Source organism: Chlorocebus sabaeus, chromosome 20, assembly GCF_047675955.1.
Source record: "Chlorocebus sabaeus isolate Y175 chromosome 20, mChlSab1.0.hap1, whole genome shotgun sequence".
Lineage (NCBI taxonomy): Eukaryota > Metazoa > Chordata > Mammalia > Primates > Cercopithecidae > Chlorocebus > Chlorocebus sabaeus.
Window position 1 is genome coordinate 90,893,753 of NC_132923.1, and position 18,528 is coordinate 90,912,280.

Sequence of the window (18,528 nt, forward strand, 5' to 3'; positions counted from 1 at the left end):
ACTTCATGTCACTTGATCTGTCTGTATCATTTGGCTCAGGTGATCACATACTATTTCTGAAATACTCCTTTAACGTGGTTTCCAGGACACCGTATTTTCTAAGTTTTCCTCTTTCCTTTTGCGTCTCTCCTCATTCACTTGATCTCGGAAAACTGGAATGTCCCAGGATTTAGTCCTTGTACCTTTAGTCCTTTCTGTCTATGTTCACTCCCTAGGTGACGACATCTAGACACACAGCTTTAAGATCTTTTTATATAGTGAAAGTCCAACATTTGTATCTCTAGCCCTATTTTTTCCTTGAAATCAAGACAAACATCCTGAATTATTCACACAGATGTCTGGAAGACATCTCAATATAGTGAGCGAAGGTTCCCAAGGATTAAAGGTCCCAGGATCAAATGACTATTTTTCAGAGGTAGGGTTTCTAGATGACACAAGCTATAGAAAGATTAGAGGTGGTGCTCAGAAAGCAGGAAGAAAGAAACTGAAATTATGGAGACAAAGTCTAAAGTATAGATCTAGGGCATAAGTGATTGAGGTAGGGTAGTGGAGAGGTTCACTGGAAGACAAGAGTTCAAAGAACAGAAAGTCTTAACTGGAATGATCAACTATGGGTGTATCGAAACCATCAAGAATAACACATTACAGCTCATAAACAGACTGCCAAAAAAAAAGAATACAGGAGTAGAACTGAAGAGAGTAACTGCAGTCAAGAGCTAAAATTGTTACGACTGCAATGTATGAAGAGTTTTACAGCTGCAATGATAGGTATTAAATGATACAAATTAATGATCTAAGTATGGGGAGATTAGGGAGAAGACAGTGAAAGTAATGAAAAGACAGAGGACATCTACCCTTACTACTAGACCCAATGCTTTGAGATTATGAGAGAGAAAAGGGCTAACACTTGAGTAGTCTGCAGATAATCAGTATTCTAAGCTCTCCCTCTTTCCCTATGATTCCAGTAGAACAGGAAGAAGACAGAATGTTTAGAGAACAGATTAGGAGACAGATTTTGCTGATAACGAACTGGAATTCCAAAAGGTAAACTGGAAGGGTTTCCAGAGTCAGGGAAGGATAAGACAGAGCAGGGAATGTTCAGAGGTTTAGATGACTTAGGCGTGTAGATTATGGGGTGTGGGTAACCTGAGGGTTCCTGTGGCAATGGGCATAAACAGGAGTAAGGGATAATGAAATTAGCCCAAGTAGATTCAACACAGATAGAGGTGAAGAGGCTGTAAGTGTCAGGGAGTAAAGAGGGATGGATTACTGGCTGTAAGGGATATAACCATCACATGACCTGCCACCCCTCTCCAAGACTGTCCAATTAGTGCCCTGGGTCTAGAACTTTCCCTCATAAGGAAGCTGTGTGGCAAGCTGTCACTTGGCCCAAGATTCTTCTTCCTTATTAGGAGAAACTTTTCCCCTCTTCTGGGTATGGAGTCAACTTCTTTGTATTGCTTAAGTGTGTGCGTCACGTGGCACACGGCCAGCCCCACCAGTGTATCTGCTCACCACAGGATGGAAAGGGATCTTTGCCAGTAGCATGAAAAGGATGTGTGCAGTCCATCACCCTCTGCAGGCCACTGGAGGGACCCAATGGCCATGAGGGACTGGTGCACATCACACTCTGATCTTGCTGTATCTATCCTTTCTGTGAGTGAAATGCTGTTCCAACCAGTGTCTTGAATGTCGAGTCCTCCTTGACAGCTTCAAACCCACAGAAGAAGCGGTGGGCTGGGGTCTGTGGACTCCTACTGACAGCTGGCATTATTACGATCTTTGTCATCCTCCACGCAGCAGGAGTCCTCACCTGGAATTGGTAGCTGGATCTTCCTGCTTAACACTAGGGCTTGAGCTTAACTTTGAATCATAAGGACTGCATGCTTTTATGGAAGGCACACTCTTAGTTCCAGAATACTCTTCTAAAATCAGTTAGAGGATATGTAACAAACATCATTAAAATATGCATGCCTCCCAACCTATTGATCCTATTCCTGAAAATTTATAGTTTATTCCAAGACTCAGCAATTCCATGCCTCCACATATATGCCAGAAAAAGTCTGTGTATATATATACAAAAAGAATATGAAGAAGGATGTTTCTGCAGCGCTGATGACTATAATAGTGGAAAAGTATAAACAATCTAAATGTCTACGCTGGTTATCAATTTAATGCCACTAAGCTCCAAATTAATCCTTCAATACCTGCTCTGAGAGAAAGGAGAGAATTCCTTTAAGCATCATCTATCCTCTACAGTGAGCATGATGTTAACCTTTCTCAGTAGAGGGTACTGGAGGCACACTGCAGAAAGAACAGGCTCTTGGTGCTAATTCTAGCAACTGCATTATCAGTCAGTGGTGTGGGAACGTGGATATGTGGATTGCTCTGCCCCAATCACATAGACACCTTTCCATAGCCTTACCTACAAAGATACTATGTGCTCCAGGCCTGTCCCCACTGACTCTGTTTGCTTGCTCAACACACCCGACCCCCAGGAATTGTCTTTCACGTCCTTCCTGAGGACACAAAGTGCTCACAGCAGCACCTCCACTCTCTCTCTCGGCCTGTCTCACCTGTGCTCCAGAGGGCTATTCCCTGATTACTGAGTAACTGTGGACCAGCTTTGGGCTGGGAATCAGAAAACATCTCTGCCATCCAGTGGGCTGCAACTATATCCAGTGGGCTGCAACTACAACAAGGCCTGAATCCAGCCTAGAGAATCTTCCGTTCAAGTTAGTTCTTCCTTGAGAACTCTCCTTCAGCTCTATAGCATGCTATGGAGTTTTCTCACATGTTAAAGTTATGCTTTTATTGTCATAGTTTGTATTACTTTTATTAAATCTTGCTTAAATCACTTGTCTGTTATCTGTCTCCTAACTGGGCCTAGACTGATGCAATATTCACCAATAAGAAAATGAAGAAAATGAATAAATTGTGGTACAGTTATACAATGAAATACCCTACAAGTTATAAAAATAAAAAAACTGACTTCCAGTTCTGGCCTGGCATGCAAAGAGCTTAGGAGTTACCACTCTGTTTTAACAAGTAAAAAGCTGAACAAACTGGAAAAAAAAAAAAAATCTCTTCTTAGATCTGTCAGCCAAGTAATGTCACAGGATGAACCATTGTCCCCAAAACTGGACAGACAGCAGACACAGTGAGGTACAACTTACTGGAGCAGAAATTCTTTTTTTTTTTTTGAGACAGAGTCTTGCTCTGTTGCCTAGGCTGGAGTGCAGTGGCGCGATCTCGGCTCACTGCAAGCTTCGCCTCCCGGGTTCACGCCATTCTCCTGCCTCAGCCTCCCAAGTAGCTGGGACTACAGGCACCCGCCACTACGCCCGGCTAATTTTTTTTTGTAGATTTAGTAGAGACAGGGTTTCACCATATTAGCCAGGATGGTCTCAATCTCCTGACCTCGTGATCCACCCGCCTCGGCCTCCCAAAGTGCTGAGATTACAGGCGTGAGCCACTGCGCCTGGCCAGAGCAGAAATTCTTAAGCAAAAACCTCCACGGGAATCAGTGCTAGGGCAGGAAAACCCGAACTGTAACTGAGGAATTGCTAGAAGCTCAATGGGGATTATGCTGAGAGTTAAAAACTCCAGGGGGATCTAGTCATGCGGGGGCCCCCATATTTTTGTAAGTTTTGTCCAAAGGAGCCCTACTGGATCCTCACAGTGATTACTAAAGAAAATCTCATGATTCCAGCAGGAGGAGGGAAAAGGAACTGTTTTGATACACGCCAGAGCATTCTGTTCTTAACGAGGCCTGTCCTTGGGAGAAACTATTTTGTTTGCACCTAACTTGCTAGGATTTCATCAATGCCAGCTCTACTTGGGGGAAGAAATACCCAATTCCAGCAGCCAAGAACCATTCTGTCCCAACTATGGTGTGGGGGAAAAACTGAGAAGCACTGGAGAAGTTCACAGTCCAGGGTCAAAGGCTCATCAAAAGACTGAGACCTAGTCACAAGACTATAGAACAGCATTCCCCAATCTTTTTGGCACCAGGAACCGGTTTCATGGCAGATAATTTTTCCATGGACCAGGGAGTGGGGAGGCAGGGGGTTTACAGGATAATTCAAGCACATTACATTTATTGTGTACTTTGTTTCTATTATTATTACACTGTGATAGATAATGAAATAATTATACAGCTCACCATAATATAGAATCGGTGGGAGCCTTTAACTTGTTTTCCTGCAACTAGACGGTCCTATCTGGGGGTCATGGGAGACAGTGACAGATCATAGGGCATTAGATTCTAATAAGAAGTATGTGCAACTTAGATCCCTTGCATGCACAGTTCACAATAGGGTTCATGGTCCTATGAGAATCTAAATGCCACAGCTGATCTGACAGGAGGCAGAGCTCAGGCAGTAATGTGAGTGGCTGTAAATACAAATGTAGCTTCACTTGATTACCTGACGCTTACCTCCTACTGTGTGGCCTGGCTTCTAACAGGCCACAAGCAGTACTGGTCTGTGGCCCAGGGGTTGCGGATCCCTGCTATAGAACACTTCTCCTCCCCTACACCTTACCAATACATTATGAAAGGCCTATTTATCAGTTACTTCTACTCAGTTCATCACGTCTGCCTTTTAACAAAACAATTACAAAGCTCACTAAAGAGCAAAAAACAGTTTGAGGAGACAGAAAAGCATCAGTACCAGAGTCAGAAATGACAGGAATGTTGCAATGATCAGATTAGGAATTTTTCAAAACCATGACTAATTATGCCAAGAACTTTAATGGGAAAAATAGACAACACACAAGAACAGATGGATAATATAAATAGAAATTCTAAGGAAGAATCAAAAGAAAATGTTAAAGATCACTGTAACAGAACTGAAGAATGCCTTTGATGGGGTCATTAATAGACTGAACACTGCTGGGGAAAGAATCTCTGATCTTGAGGATATGATAACAGAAACTTCCAAATCTAAAAAGCAAAGAAAAAAGAGACTGAAAATAAAAACCAACACCAGAATATCAGAGAACTGTGAGACAATTACAAAGGGTGTGATACATATGTAGCAGGAATACAAGAAGAAAAAGAGAAAGGAAAGGAATTATTTGAAGCAATAGTGACGTAAAATTTCTCCAAATTAAAGTCAGACACCAAGCCATAGATTCAGGAAGCTCAGAAAATACCAAGCAGGATAAATTCAGGAAAAAAACTGCACTTAGACATATCATATTCAAACTACGGAAAACCAAAGACACACAAAAATCTAAAAGAAGCCAGAGGGAAAAAACACCTTATCTTCAGAGGAGCAAAGACAAGAATTACATCCAACTTCTCACAAACCGCACAAGCAAGAAGATAGTGGAGTGAAATATTAAAAGTGCTGAGAGACAAAAAAAAAAAAAAAAAAGCAAGCAACCTAAAATTCTGTACCTTGTGAAATTATACTTCAAAGGTGAGAAAGAAAGAAATATTTTCCCTAACAAAAAATGGGGGATTTCATAGCAGTAGATCTGCCTTGCAAGAAATGTTAAAAGAAGTTGTTCAGAGAGAAAATTATATAGGGGAGAAACTGAACTCTATATGAAACAAGCAAGCACACTGGAGAAGTGAAGGTAAACTAAAAACTTGTTTTCCTTATTCTTAATTTGTATAATAGATAAGTCTGTTAAACATAATATAGGATAAGTATCCCTTTATCAGACCAGAAGTGTTTTAAATTTCAAATTTTTTCCTGATTTTGAAATATTTGCACTATACCAACCAGCTAAATATCCCAAATCTGAAAGCCCAAAATCTAAAAGACTCCAACAAGCATTTCCTGAGAGGTTCATGTTGGTGCTTAAAAAGTTTTGCATTTTGGATTTTGGATTTTTGGACTAGGGGTGCTTAACCTGTAACAGCAACAATGTATGTAATTAGGTATGCTTTTACATACATTATACATACACATACACACGTGCTTATATATAAGTGAAATGAATGACAGCAAAATTACAAGGTACTGAAGAGAGGATTTAGGTATATTTTGCTGTCATAAGGCAAAGTGGTATATTGATTTGGATTACAATGGACCTTTGAACAACACAGGTTTGAACCGTATGGGTTCACTTATACATAAATTTTTTCAGTAAAAGTTACAGAATGTGCCTGCCCCTCCTGCATCCGTTTCCACCTCCTCCACCTCTTCTGCCTCTGCCACTCCTGAGATAACAAGACTAATCCTTAATCGTCCTCAGCCTACTCAATGTGAAGATGATGAGGACGAAGACCTTTATGATGATCCACTTCCAATTAATGAATAGTAAGTATATTTTCTCTTCCAGTGATTTTCTTAATAACATTTTCTTTTCTCTAGCTTATTTTGTTATAAGAGTATCGTATATAATACACAAAACATACAAATTATGTGTTAATCAACTATGTTATCAGTAAGGCTTCTGTCAACAGAAGGCTATTAGCAGTTAAGTTTCGGGGCAGTCAAAAGTTATATGCAAGGCCAGGTGCAGTGACTCATGCCTGTAATCCCAGCACTTTGGGAGGCTGAGGCGGGCAGATCACTTGAGGTCAGGAGTTCAAGACCAGCCTGGCCAACATGAAACATCATCTCTACTAAAAATACAGAATCAGCTGGGCATGGTGGCACACGCCTGTAGTCCCAGCTACTTGGGAGGATGATGCAGGAGAATCGCTTGAACCCAGGAGGTGGAGGTTGCAGTGACCTGAGATTGCATCACTGCACTCCAGCCTGGGTGATAGAGCTAGACTCTCTCTCTCTCAAAAAAAAGCAAAGCCTGCCTAGGCCTCCCCAAAGTGCTGGGATTACAAGTGTAAGCCATCGTGCTCCACCAGGAATTGAAAATTAAATGAGATACCACTACACATAGATTAGAATGGCCAAAATCTGGGAGCCTGAGAGCTCAAGGCTGTATTCAGCTGTGATTGTGCCACCATACTCCAGCCTGAATGACAGCATGAGATCCTGCCTTTAAAAAAAAAAAAAAAAACACTGACACCACCAAATGCTGGCAAGGATGTGACACAACAGGAGCTATTCATTTACTGCTGGTGGGAATGTAAAACAGTACCATCCCTTTGGAAGGCAGTTTGGGAGTTTTTCTTTTTATGAGACACGGTCTCATTCTTTTGCCCAGGTTGGAGTGCAGTGGCACAATCTTGGCTCACTGCAACCTCTGCCTCCCAGGTTCAAGTGATTCTCCTGCCTCAGCCTCCCAAGTACCTGGGATTACAGATGCACACCACCATGTCAGGCTAATTTTGTATTTTTAGTAGAGATAACGTTTCACCATGATGGCCGGGCTTGTCTCGATCTCCTGACTTTAAGTGATCTGCCCGCCTTGGCCTCCCAAAGTGTGGGATTACAGGTGTGAACCACCATGCCCAACTTGAAGAATTTTTGTTTGTTTGTTTGTTTTTTACAAAATCAAATATACTGTTACCATTCAATATAACAATTGTGCTCCTTATTTACCCAAATAAGTTAAAAATTAATGTCTACCCAAAAACCCATACACAGATGTTTGTAGCAGCTTTTTCACAATTGCCAAAACTTTAGAAGCAACCAAGATGTCCTTCAGTAGGTGAGTGGATAAAAATAAACTGTGGTATAACCAGACAACAGGATATTATTCAGTGCTAGAAAGAAATGAGCTATCAAGCCATGAAAAGACATGGAGGAAACCTGAGTATGTATTACTAAGTGAAAGAAGCCAATCTGAAAAGGCTGCTGTATGATTCCAACTGTATGACATTCTGGAAAAGGCAAAACTGTGGAGACAGTAAAAAGATTACTAGATGCCAGGAGTTAAGGGGCGAAAGAAATAAATAGGCAGAGCACAGATAATTTTTAGGCAATGAAAAGACACTGTATGATACTATAATGGTAAATAGGTATCATGATAATGTTGCCCAAACACACAAAATGTATAGCACTAACAGTGAACCTTAATGTAAACTAGTAGTGCCTGGGTGATGTGTCAGTGCAGGCTCATCAACTGTAACAAATGCAGCACTCTGGTAGGGACCTGATAATGGGGAGCTTATACATAGGTGAGGGCAGAGGGTATATGGTTTATCTCAGTATCTTCCTCAATTTTGCTGTGAACCTAAAACTACTCTAAGAAATAAAGTTTATTAATTAAAAAAAAAAAAAAGTAGGAAGTTTCCATTTCCAGAGTGGCTTGGTGTGTACCTACTGAACTGACATTTCTGACACTGTAATCTACTTATGTAGTAGATATTTAATACTGAATTGAACTGATGGAATAAATGAACCTACTTTCTTTTTTTTTTTTTTTTTTTTTTTTGAGACAGAGTCTTGCTCTGTCTCCCAGGCTGGAGTGCAGTGGCCGGATCTCAGCTCACTGCAAGCTCCGCCTCCCGGGTTCACGCCATTCTCCTGCCTCAGCCTCCCGAGTAGCTGGGACTACAGGCGCCCACCACCTCGCCCGGCTAGTTTTTTGTATTTTTTTAGTAGAGACGGGGTTTCACTGTGTTAGCCAGGATGGTCTCGATCTCCTGACCTCGTGATCCGCCCGTCTCGGCCTCCCAAAGTGCTGGGATTACAGGCTTGAGCCACCGCGCCCGGCCATGAACCTACTTTCAAATTAACAAGCCTCATACTATTCAACAGATTCAATACTTAAAAGTGATGGTAAAGGGTCATGGAATATCCTGTGGATGTAAATTTCAGGATGTATAAGATTTGAGGATACAATCTAATGTCAAGTGGGATATGCGTGGAACAATCAGTGCTGCCTGTCTCAACAGCTGGGTAAGTATAGCCTACAGTCACAAATTGGGCTTTTATGTCCATTCTTGCCCCCTAGATTTTCTGCAGTGATTTGCTAAGAGATAATATAGATGCTAACATTTGTAAACAGTACTAAGCATGTTACACACATTAACTCAAAGCTGGAGTCTACAGATCCAGGCAGGCTGAAAAGGTCAGGTGGTGTTCTCAATCAAAGCCATTTGAGTAGGGAAGATTTAGTTCTAAATGCTAACTGTGGGGAATCTAAATAGAGAGATAATCATCTCAGAGAAGAGCAGCCAGTAGTAACTAGTGCTCAGTACTCACATTACAGTTGTGCAACTATATACAAGGTCTAGACATGTTAAATTTATTTCTATATGATAAAAAGGTCAGATCAGATAGATGTACGCTGAGTTTCTCTAAAAATCTAGGATGTGCTATTTGAGTTAATCCAGCTAATCTCAGTCAATTTTTTTTCGAGGAAAGCACCTAAGCACAATGAGAGCTTTGCTTTAAAGGTCAAGTATGTCTCCAATTCCCTGGGATCCCTGTTCTCTTGGTGGTATCTTCTAAAGTGACAGCTAGTGATTGAGAAATTTACTGATTCTTGGAAAAGGGCCATCATCACAGTAAAAGGCTGGCTTCTAGGCTAAGAGAATCTGAGCCAAAGAAGGTGAGATCCTTCTCCCAAGGACAAAGTTGAGTTTCAGAATCACCAGACTCTCAAGGCCCTCAAATACTCCACATGTACCCTCACCTTCTCCCTCCAAAGACAGTAAACTGTGAGCAAGGAAACAAATCCATGGAGAATAAACTCATCTTACTCAGCTTGATGCTGACTCGTTTCACTGCTTTGATATCCTGCTTTAACGCCCAAAGACAGACAAGGTCCACGCATAGGACAACAGTGACCATGACTTTCTATGCCCAGGCAGCAAGCTCTGAACAGTTCTAAGCCTGTCAATTTCCACTAACTGTCGGTTTAGAACTTCCATTATAAACAATGTAGCAATGAACTGCACAGAAGTGCAGCAGCCCTTTCAGCAAAGCTGAGTCCCTTGGTCTGGTTCCCCTGGGATGCCAGAATATACCTTCTACACAGAAGCACATGGCTGACTCCAATGAGGTCTTTCTTCTGCCCCTCTCCTGGGAAGGACAGAGTGCCAGAATCAATGCAAGCCTCCTATTTTTTTTTTTTCTTTTTGAGATGGGGTCTCATTCTGTTGCTGCCCAGGCTGGAATGCAGTGGTATGATTTCAACCTCCATGGGCTCAGGTGATCAGGCGATCCTCCCACCTCAGCCTCCCAAGTAGCTGGAACTACACGCATACACCACCATGCCTGGCTAAGTTGTGTATTTTTTGTAGAGATGGGGTTTTGCCATGCTGCCCAGGCTGGTCTCAAACTCCTAAGCTCAAGCAATTGGCCCATCTCAGTCTCCCAAAGTGCTGGGATTACGGGTGGGAACCACTGTGCCCGGCTGCCTCATAATTTTTATATATTCTTCAGAGTCACGTAAGTCAGTCCTTACACTGTTGGGAAGAGCCCATATTCCAGGGATAGAGCAGCCTGAATCCATGAGGTCATTTGCTTTAATTCCAATATGTAATATCAGTATTGTTATGAAACAAATACTCCAACCCGCGTGCGGTGGCTCACACCTATACTCCCAGTACTTTGGAGGTCAAGGTAGGAGGATCACTCGAGCCTAGGATTTCAAGATCAGCCTGGACAACATAGAGAGACCTCACTTCTATTTAAAAACAAACACACACACACACATTCCTCTTGCTTTTGTTATCTCCTAATCTAAGAGCAGGAAGGTTAACAGGAGTCCCATTAGACAAAAAACCCTCTCTGTGAGCCCTAATCCTCGGGCACAGTAGTACAAAATATTCATGGACTCCTCATCAAATGGCCCAAGACGAATGGAGCCATAACACACCAGAACACACCAAAACAGAGGCCATAAACCCAGGACACATACCTGGCCCCAAGATACGTACAAGACTGAAAGGAATGTTGACAGAACAAGGTAAGAAACGATTAAGAGTCAAAAGCAGGCTAACTCATTCTCACACAGAAAGCAAAACCATGAGCTCTGTATGCTTCAGTCAACCAAGTAAAGTGACAATGTAATGTACTGAACTGCACAATATGAGAAGTAGGAAAGAAACTGGGCATCTGTGGCCACTCTTTCATTCAACCTTTCTTAACCTTCATGCACTCACCTGTGTGGCCATGGAGTGGTGAGTGTGGCCGTGGTAGTGTAGGTGATGTGCTAGAGGTCACAATCAAGCTCTTGCGGTTACTTGTCCGACAACTGCAATGAAAACAAAATGTGAGTTACAATAGGGCCACACCATGGGCTCAGAGACCTTGAGTGGCTTTTAAGGAACAAAAGAGTGACACCATTTCACGGGCTGCACAGTATAGTTCTTTAAACTGAACTGGGTCAGCAATTACACTCGGCACCAGTTAGATTCCACAAAGCACTGTGTTCCACCTTGGAATAACTTTTGTCACTGCCTTGACTTCCATCTTGCATTGCCACTGTGCTTCTCCAGTGTTTAGTATGGCTTCCCAAGCAAACATGAGGAGCTCCCTACGGGCAACAACTATGTTTTACACAGTATCTAATGAAGGATGACCACTGCAAATTGATTTACAAAATAAAAAGCACAAGTCAAAGTATTCTCAGATTCTCTAAGAACCCCCACAAAACTATTAACTTAATCTATGAAATTATTTTTAGAACTGCTTAGTCCATGAATTAAGTAATATTCTCATTTCAGAATAAATGTCAGAACAGGCCTGGGTTTCTTCTATAATACTGGCTTTCCACAACATGTTAATGCCTAAAGCTTTTTCTTCTGGTTGGAGAAAACCAGATGGTAATGAAAAGCCATTTCATGTAACATCTATTACTGAAAAGTCTGTATCAATTTATTTGAAAGTCAGCCTATCTTTTGAAGGCATTAGGGAAGTTTTCCATTTATATTCATCCAAATATTTATTGAACACCTACTGTACACTAGGCAGTGTTTTAGGAGGGAAGCACTAGGGAACAAAAGAACAGTCTCTATCCTCATAACTGGAGTGAACAGTGCTGTGGGAAAAGGAAGAGGAAGAAAGAACAAAAGAGGGAGAAACAGGGAGGGGAGAGAGGGAGAGAGAGGATGAGAGAGAGAGAGAGGAAAGCAAGGAGGGAGGGAGAGAGAGAAAAGGAGAAAGGAAATCAGAGACTGGTGTGGGAGTGCTAACTAGGGAAGTGAAATCTGATGAGAGAACTGAATGATATGAAGGACTCAGACAAAAGTAGAGCTGAGAGGCAGAGAGAAAAGTAAAGGTAAAGGCACTGAGACAAGAACAAATTTGAGATGTTCAAGAACTAGCAAAGAAATTAAGAGCAGATGACAGGAGAGGAGAATGACAGAAAAAGAAGTAGGTTATAGAAGCTATAGGGAAGGCCACAGTCAGACTCTGTAGGGCTAACAGAAGGAATGAGATTAATCTCAAGAAAGAGATTGTCATTAGAAATAACCATTTTCCCCTAAGAAGCCATCAGGAGGAATCCAATCATGCCCATACCCCTAACTACCTCAGTCACCATGGAATGCCAAGCCTCCCACTCTCTTGACAGTTTCCCACTACTCTGAACCTTTGAGAAAAGCTTATACTTTGCCTCCTCGAACTCAGTATGTCATCAGCAAACTGCCTATATCCCCAATTTCTCCTGAGTGTCTGCTTTAAATTTTAGCTCCAAGTGAAACGTTGCTACCTCTCAAGGACACCAAAGTCCTGGTGAAATCCCAACCCTTTACAACCAAGCTTTCCATCTATTTTGCAACTGCACCCGGGAACTTAGAGTGACTGAAGAAAAACCCAGAATCATGCTGGCTGATGTATCTTTATATTTACAGTGACGAACATCAAGTGGGGCCTCATTACTGCCTGACAATCTTAGCACATTTACCAGACTAATGTGCTTGCTCACTCTCCAAGACAACTAATCACATTTTCTCCTTAAACCTCCAATACCCCCTTTCCTTCCTCAAATCTGTACAGAAAATAAAAATTAAAAAAATTAGCTGGGCATGTTGGCACATGCCTATAGTCCTAGCTACTTGGGTGACTAAGGCAGGAGGACTGCTTGACTCCAGGGGGTCAAGGCTGCAGTGAGCCAATGACTGTGCCAGAAAAAGAAGAAAGAACAAGTACAGTTGGGCCAATTAGAAAACAAATAACAGATTTAAACCCAATAATACCAATAATCATATTAAATATAAATGTTCTAACTACATAGTCAATTAAGGCAGAGATTGTCAGACGGGATGAAACAGCAGGACCCAATTATATGCTTTTAATTATCTGTGAAAACCCGAAACTACAAACCACCTAAAATATGCACCAACAGATGAGCCACAAACAAATCACAGTATATCCATATAATGGAATTCTACTCAGCAATAACAAGGAATGAACAATTGATTCACACAATGGGTGAATCTCACAAATAATTATGCTGAAAGCAAGATGCCAAACAAAAAAGAGTATGTTGTATGATTTCATGGATGAGTTGAACAATTTGCCTCTCACATGTATTCAATCAAAAAATTTGTCCCTGAATAGTTATACTAAAATATACTAAAAACATAAGTCAAACATAATGTTACTTAACAGGAAATTGTTCTGACACATGCACTAAAAGGAATTGAAAACATTATTTCCAAGTCAATCACACCACATAAATTTGACCAAATACGAGTCCAACACATTGTGACAAATTCCTCTCACGGGCTTGCACTTTGCTTTGCATTTATTTCAACAGCACTAGATGCTTTGGGTATGTATGCCAAGAGGTGATATGAACTGTGCTCAACTAGGCATTGCAAAATAGGTGGCAAGGTTTGGGCAAAACAGTCACCAACAATTTGCAAATAACTAATAACTGGCTGATGGGTGTATCCACCATACCAAAAGCCCATTATTTCTCTCTCCAGAGCATGGATATAGTGACACTTGATTTCGTGGCTAAAACAGGACTCACTGATTTGCAAGTAATGACCTAAACCACTAAGATGTATCGGATGTAGTTCAAAGTAATGCTTGCACACTTCGTGACAGAAATTGTGGACACTGACCATAGTATGGACTGAAATTCCAGTAATAGCAGTAGTTGCTCTCACTGTGACTTCCATAGACCATAACAAGGGAAGATGAAGCCACTTATTCAGGGAAATGCTGATTTTGTGAAAAAATATTCCTTTCAAAGAAAAACTCATTATGATTGGCAACTGCAGTGAACAAATTTCCATGAATAGCTGTCTTTGTACTGGCACTGTATCACCCACAGTAAGGGCTGGTGATACGAGGAACATTTAGAAGGCATAGATAACAAATTACACTCCTTCAAGAAATCAATGACTGGCAGGTTTGAAGTGTTGACAAGAGGTTGCAATGTATCTTAAAATAAACATCTATCCATTGGGAGAGGTGAAAGAAAAATTTTCTCAAAAGTAGAACCACTAAAAAAATAAAATTTGAATTTGACCCACCACAATTAAGAAATTTCACAGGCGGATGGCCGGGTGCGGTGGCTCACGCCTGTAATCCCAGCACTTTGGGAGGCCGAGGAGGGCAGACCACGAGGTCAGGAGATCGAGACCATCCTGGCTAACACAGTGAAACCCTGACTACTGAAAATACCAAAACAAACAAACAAACAAACAAAAATTAGCCGGGCATGGTGGCGGGTGCCTGTAGTCCCAGCTACTTGGGAGGCTGAGGCAGGAGAATGGCGTGAACCCAGGAGGCAGAGCTTGCAATAAGCCGAGATCACACCACTGCACTCCAGCCTGGGAGACAGAGCCAGACTCTGTCTCGGAAAAAAAAAAAAAAAAAATTCACTGGTGGGACTCACAAGGACAAATTGTTTAGTTGATCTAATTCCATTTATATAAAATTTTAGAAAATGCTAACTAATCTATAGTGACAGACTGCAGATTAGTAGTCGCCCAATGAGAAGCAAAGAATGGATTATAGATAGTCACGAGGAAACTTCTGAGAGTTACAGATCTGTTCATTATCTTCATGTTCATTATCACAGTCACACACAATCTATTATATTCCAACCATACCTCAATAAAACTATACAAAAATTTTAAAATTTAAGCAACATCATGTCCCTCTTCTATTTAAAATTCTCCTTGTCACACTGAGAGAAAAAGTCAGTTCAGATGATGGCCTACAAGGCATTATACGGTCTGGATTCTCCATGACCTCTCTCCCTCCTGCTCACTCGCCAGCCACACCGGCCTCCTCACCTTCCTTAGAAACTGCCAAGCATGCCACCCATCTCAGGGCCTTTACAATTGGGATTTCCTTTGCCTATGTTTCTCCCAGATTGCCTCAAGGCTTGCTCCCCTCCTCCTTCAGGTCTTTGCTCAAGTACAATCTTCTGGGTGAATTTTCCCCGATCACTCTATTTAAAATTGCAACCCCTCCCAAACTCCCTATCCCCCTTTCTTGAGATATTTTTCTCCTAGCACTTATCATCATCTAACACACTACAGTCAGCACTCTCTATCTGTGGGTTCCACATCCATGGATTCAACCAACTATGGGTGGAAGATATTTTTTTAAACTTTTAAAATAATATAAATTTTTAAAATACAGTATAACAGCTATTTGCATAGATTTGCTTCGTATTAGATAATCTAGAGATGATTTAAAGTATAAAGGAAGATATGTGTAGCTTATATGTGAATATTATGTATGCTCTTTTATATAAGAGACTTGGGCATCTGCAGATTTTGGTATCCATGTGGGTCCTGGAACTAATCCCCAATATATATATGATTGTATATATTTTGCACATTCGTTGCGTTGTCTCTCTTCTCATCAGAAATTAAACTGTATGAGGGCAGGGGCTTTTGTATGCTTTTTGTACTGCTGCACTCCTCAATACCTAGAACGCTGCCTGGCACACAGTAGGCTCTCAATAAATATTTGTTAAATGAATGGATGAGTATGATTTGTTACAAGGATTAAAATAAAGAAAATACACGTATACCTGGTCTATGAAAGGTAAATCAAACTGTTATATCTAAATCCTTGTGTCTGAAAGTGAAAATTTCTTGAAACTTCAGGGACAGAATTAATTCCAGCTTCATTTGCCTTAACCTTATTTAAAATTTAAAATAAAAGCCGAAACACTAAAGATCATATTTCCAGGCCACATGCCTTTTCATAAAGGTACACATAATCTCACTTGGCAAATCTTTAACAGCTGCCAGGGGAAGAAAAGGTCAGACACTCTGCTACAGATACCATGACTCAGCTGAGATCTACAACAAGGAACTGGCTAATTTTTCCACTTCAACAGGCTCTGGCCATTTCCCCAGGATCCTAAGAAGATAAAGGACAAGTCTTACTTCTTTCATTCCAGTAAGTAAGGATATCTGCAGAGTCAGGTACACTAACTCTCAGCTGACGGGTGGTAGCCTGGAAGCCCCCTGAGCTACCTCATGCAAAGACTGGTGTTAAAGCATCCCAGTCACTTGGCTACTCGGAGTGAGACTTGGCATTTCATTTTCTTACATGCCTCACCATGGTCATCTCACTTAACAGTGAGAACAAGGGCTAAGGCACATCATGCATTCTCTGCGACAATGTTGAATTGTAACCATATTTGGAGAGTAGCTCGTTTCTAGCCTCCAAAAAACCCTCCCTCCAGCAACTAGCAGGCACTTGGAAGATCTGACCCCTGCAAGAGCTGCTGTAAATTTACTTAGGAAGCCTGCTTCCCAGTGTGAAGCAACAAAGGGTGTGGAATAGGATGCCTGGTTGCAGATCCCTTAGGCCTCTCCAGTCTCCAAATCCCAGAGGTCTAGCTGCTCCTAGGAACTTGAGCACTCCATGACAGATAGTACTTGGCAGGCACCTTTTAGAATTTAGAATGAGGAAAAGATCACTTCTGTTTCAATAAGTGTAAACAATATAAAGAAGAATGTGAAGCTGGTTACAGTCAAGCACTTCCAGATGCTATAATATTTCAGAGTAAAAACCAAGATGCCCTGGTTAAGATGGGGAAGTGAGAGTGGGAGAAAAATACATATTCTCTCCCCAATAAAGGGAGATATTATTACTTATCCATTATATTATTATTGATACATTATTTATTGCTTACCTGGATTATTTCAATATCCTCCTAACTAGTCTCTCTGGTTGACTCTTGTCTTCTACCCTAATCTGTTTTTAACATGAACAAGCCACAGTTATTCTTTTAAAGCACACATCTGATTATTTCATTCCTCTGCTCAAAACCTTACACAGGCTGCTAATTTTGCATAGGCACTTCTAGCTACTAGGACCAGTGTTAGCTGTTCCCTTTACTTGCAATTTCCTGCCTTCAACTACACAATGGCAAAAATCCCTCACTCCTTCAAGGCCTTATTCTAATGTCACCTTCCCAATTTTCTGTTTTCCCGAATCCCCTTTGCTCTACCTTTTTTCCCAATAGCATTTGTCACCTTCTAACATACTACATAAACTATGTTTATTGTCTGTTTCTTCTTCTCTAGAGTGAGCTCTAAGAGGTATCCCGAATACCTAGAAATAGTACACAGGGCATAGGAGGTTTTTGACAAGTGTTTATTGAACAAATGAATGTATTTCCACAGAAGCAGGTGGTCAGAATTCCCCACAAGGGCAGCAGGCATCAGAGGAACTAGGAAAAAAGTCTTTGCTCTAAGGTAAAGTTTTCCTCCAAGTCTGATGGCAACTCTCCTTGACTTAATCTTTTTTTTTTTTTTTTTAAACCTCTGCTCTATTGGTTTAGAAATTACATATTGTTTTGTCTTTTTCTGTGCTAAAGTAGTTATTATTATTCAAGGTTTAATAGGTGTTCTTGTCTCAACAAAGTCTAAAGTTAACCAGCACCTCAATCCTCTTTCTGAACAAAATTAAAAGATCCTAGATGGCTTTTAACTCCAATCCTACCACTCTCTTTCAACTTACCTATTATTGCAGTCTATTATTCAGGTCTATCTTACTTTTACATTGCCAAATTAATAATTATTATTTCATACAATAATTGCTTGCTGAGATTTACTCATGTATTTTCCAATTTCACTGCTTAACATTCTCTCTTGCATTAATGTATTTCTTCTTTCTTTCTGAAATATATCCTGTAGCAATTATTTCAGAGAGGATCTGATAGTAATAAATCTTCTCTATAGATTTTGTTCTCTGGGTTTTTGATGGTCTGAAAATGTCTTTATTTTGGTCACTCACTTCCATTGCTAATTTAGCAAGTATAGATAATTCTAGTGTCTTGTTCAGAGTAACTTTTTCCTCAATACTTTAAAAACATTATTCTGTAGTCTTATGGCTCCTGTTATTGCTGTTGAAAAGCTTGCTCTTAGCATAAGTGCTGTTCCTTTGTACTTAATTTTTCTTTTTCTGTCTGGTTGCTTTATTTTAACCATTAACTTATTTTTTTAAGATACATTTCAAACAATATAAAATTCACCCTTTAAAAATGTACAACTCATTCATTTTTAGTATATTCACAAGGCTGTGCAAGCACTGCCACTATCTAATTCCAGAATATTTTCACTGCCAAAAAGAAACCTTGTACCCATTAGCAGTCACTCTCCATCCCATTCTCCCCACAACCAACCACCAATGTTCTGTCTCTATGGATTCACCGTCTCTATGGACTCTACGTATTCTGGACATTTCACAGAAACTGAATCATACACTATGTAGTCTTTGG

At 40.8% G+C, this 18,528-nt stretch overlaps 1 protein-coding gene across 12 annotated transcripts in view; it reads right to left on the minus strand.

Moving 5' to 3' along the window:
• The window catches only part of MAST2 (microtubule associated serine/threonine kinase 2), a 262,802-nt gene that overhangs the window by 60,272 nt on the left and 184,002 nt on the right, over positions 1-18,528 (minus strand). For all 12 annotated transcript variants that reach the window (XM_007978931.3, XM_007978930.3, XM_007978929.3 and 9 more), the window contains one exon: positions 10,979-11,070. In XM_007978931.3, the coding sequence (XP_007977122.3) occupies positions 10,979-11,070 (92 nt within the window). The remainder of the gene's footprint in view (positions 1-10,978; positions 11,071-18,528) is intronic.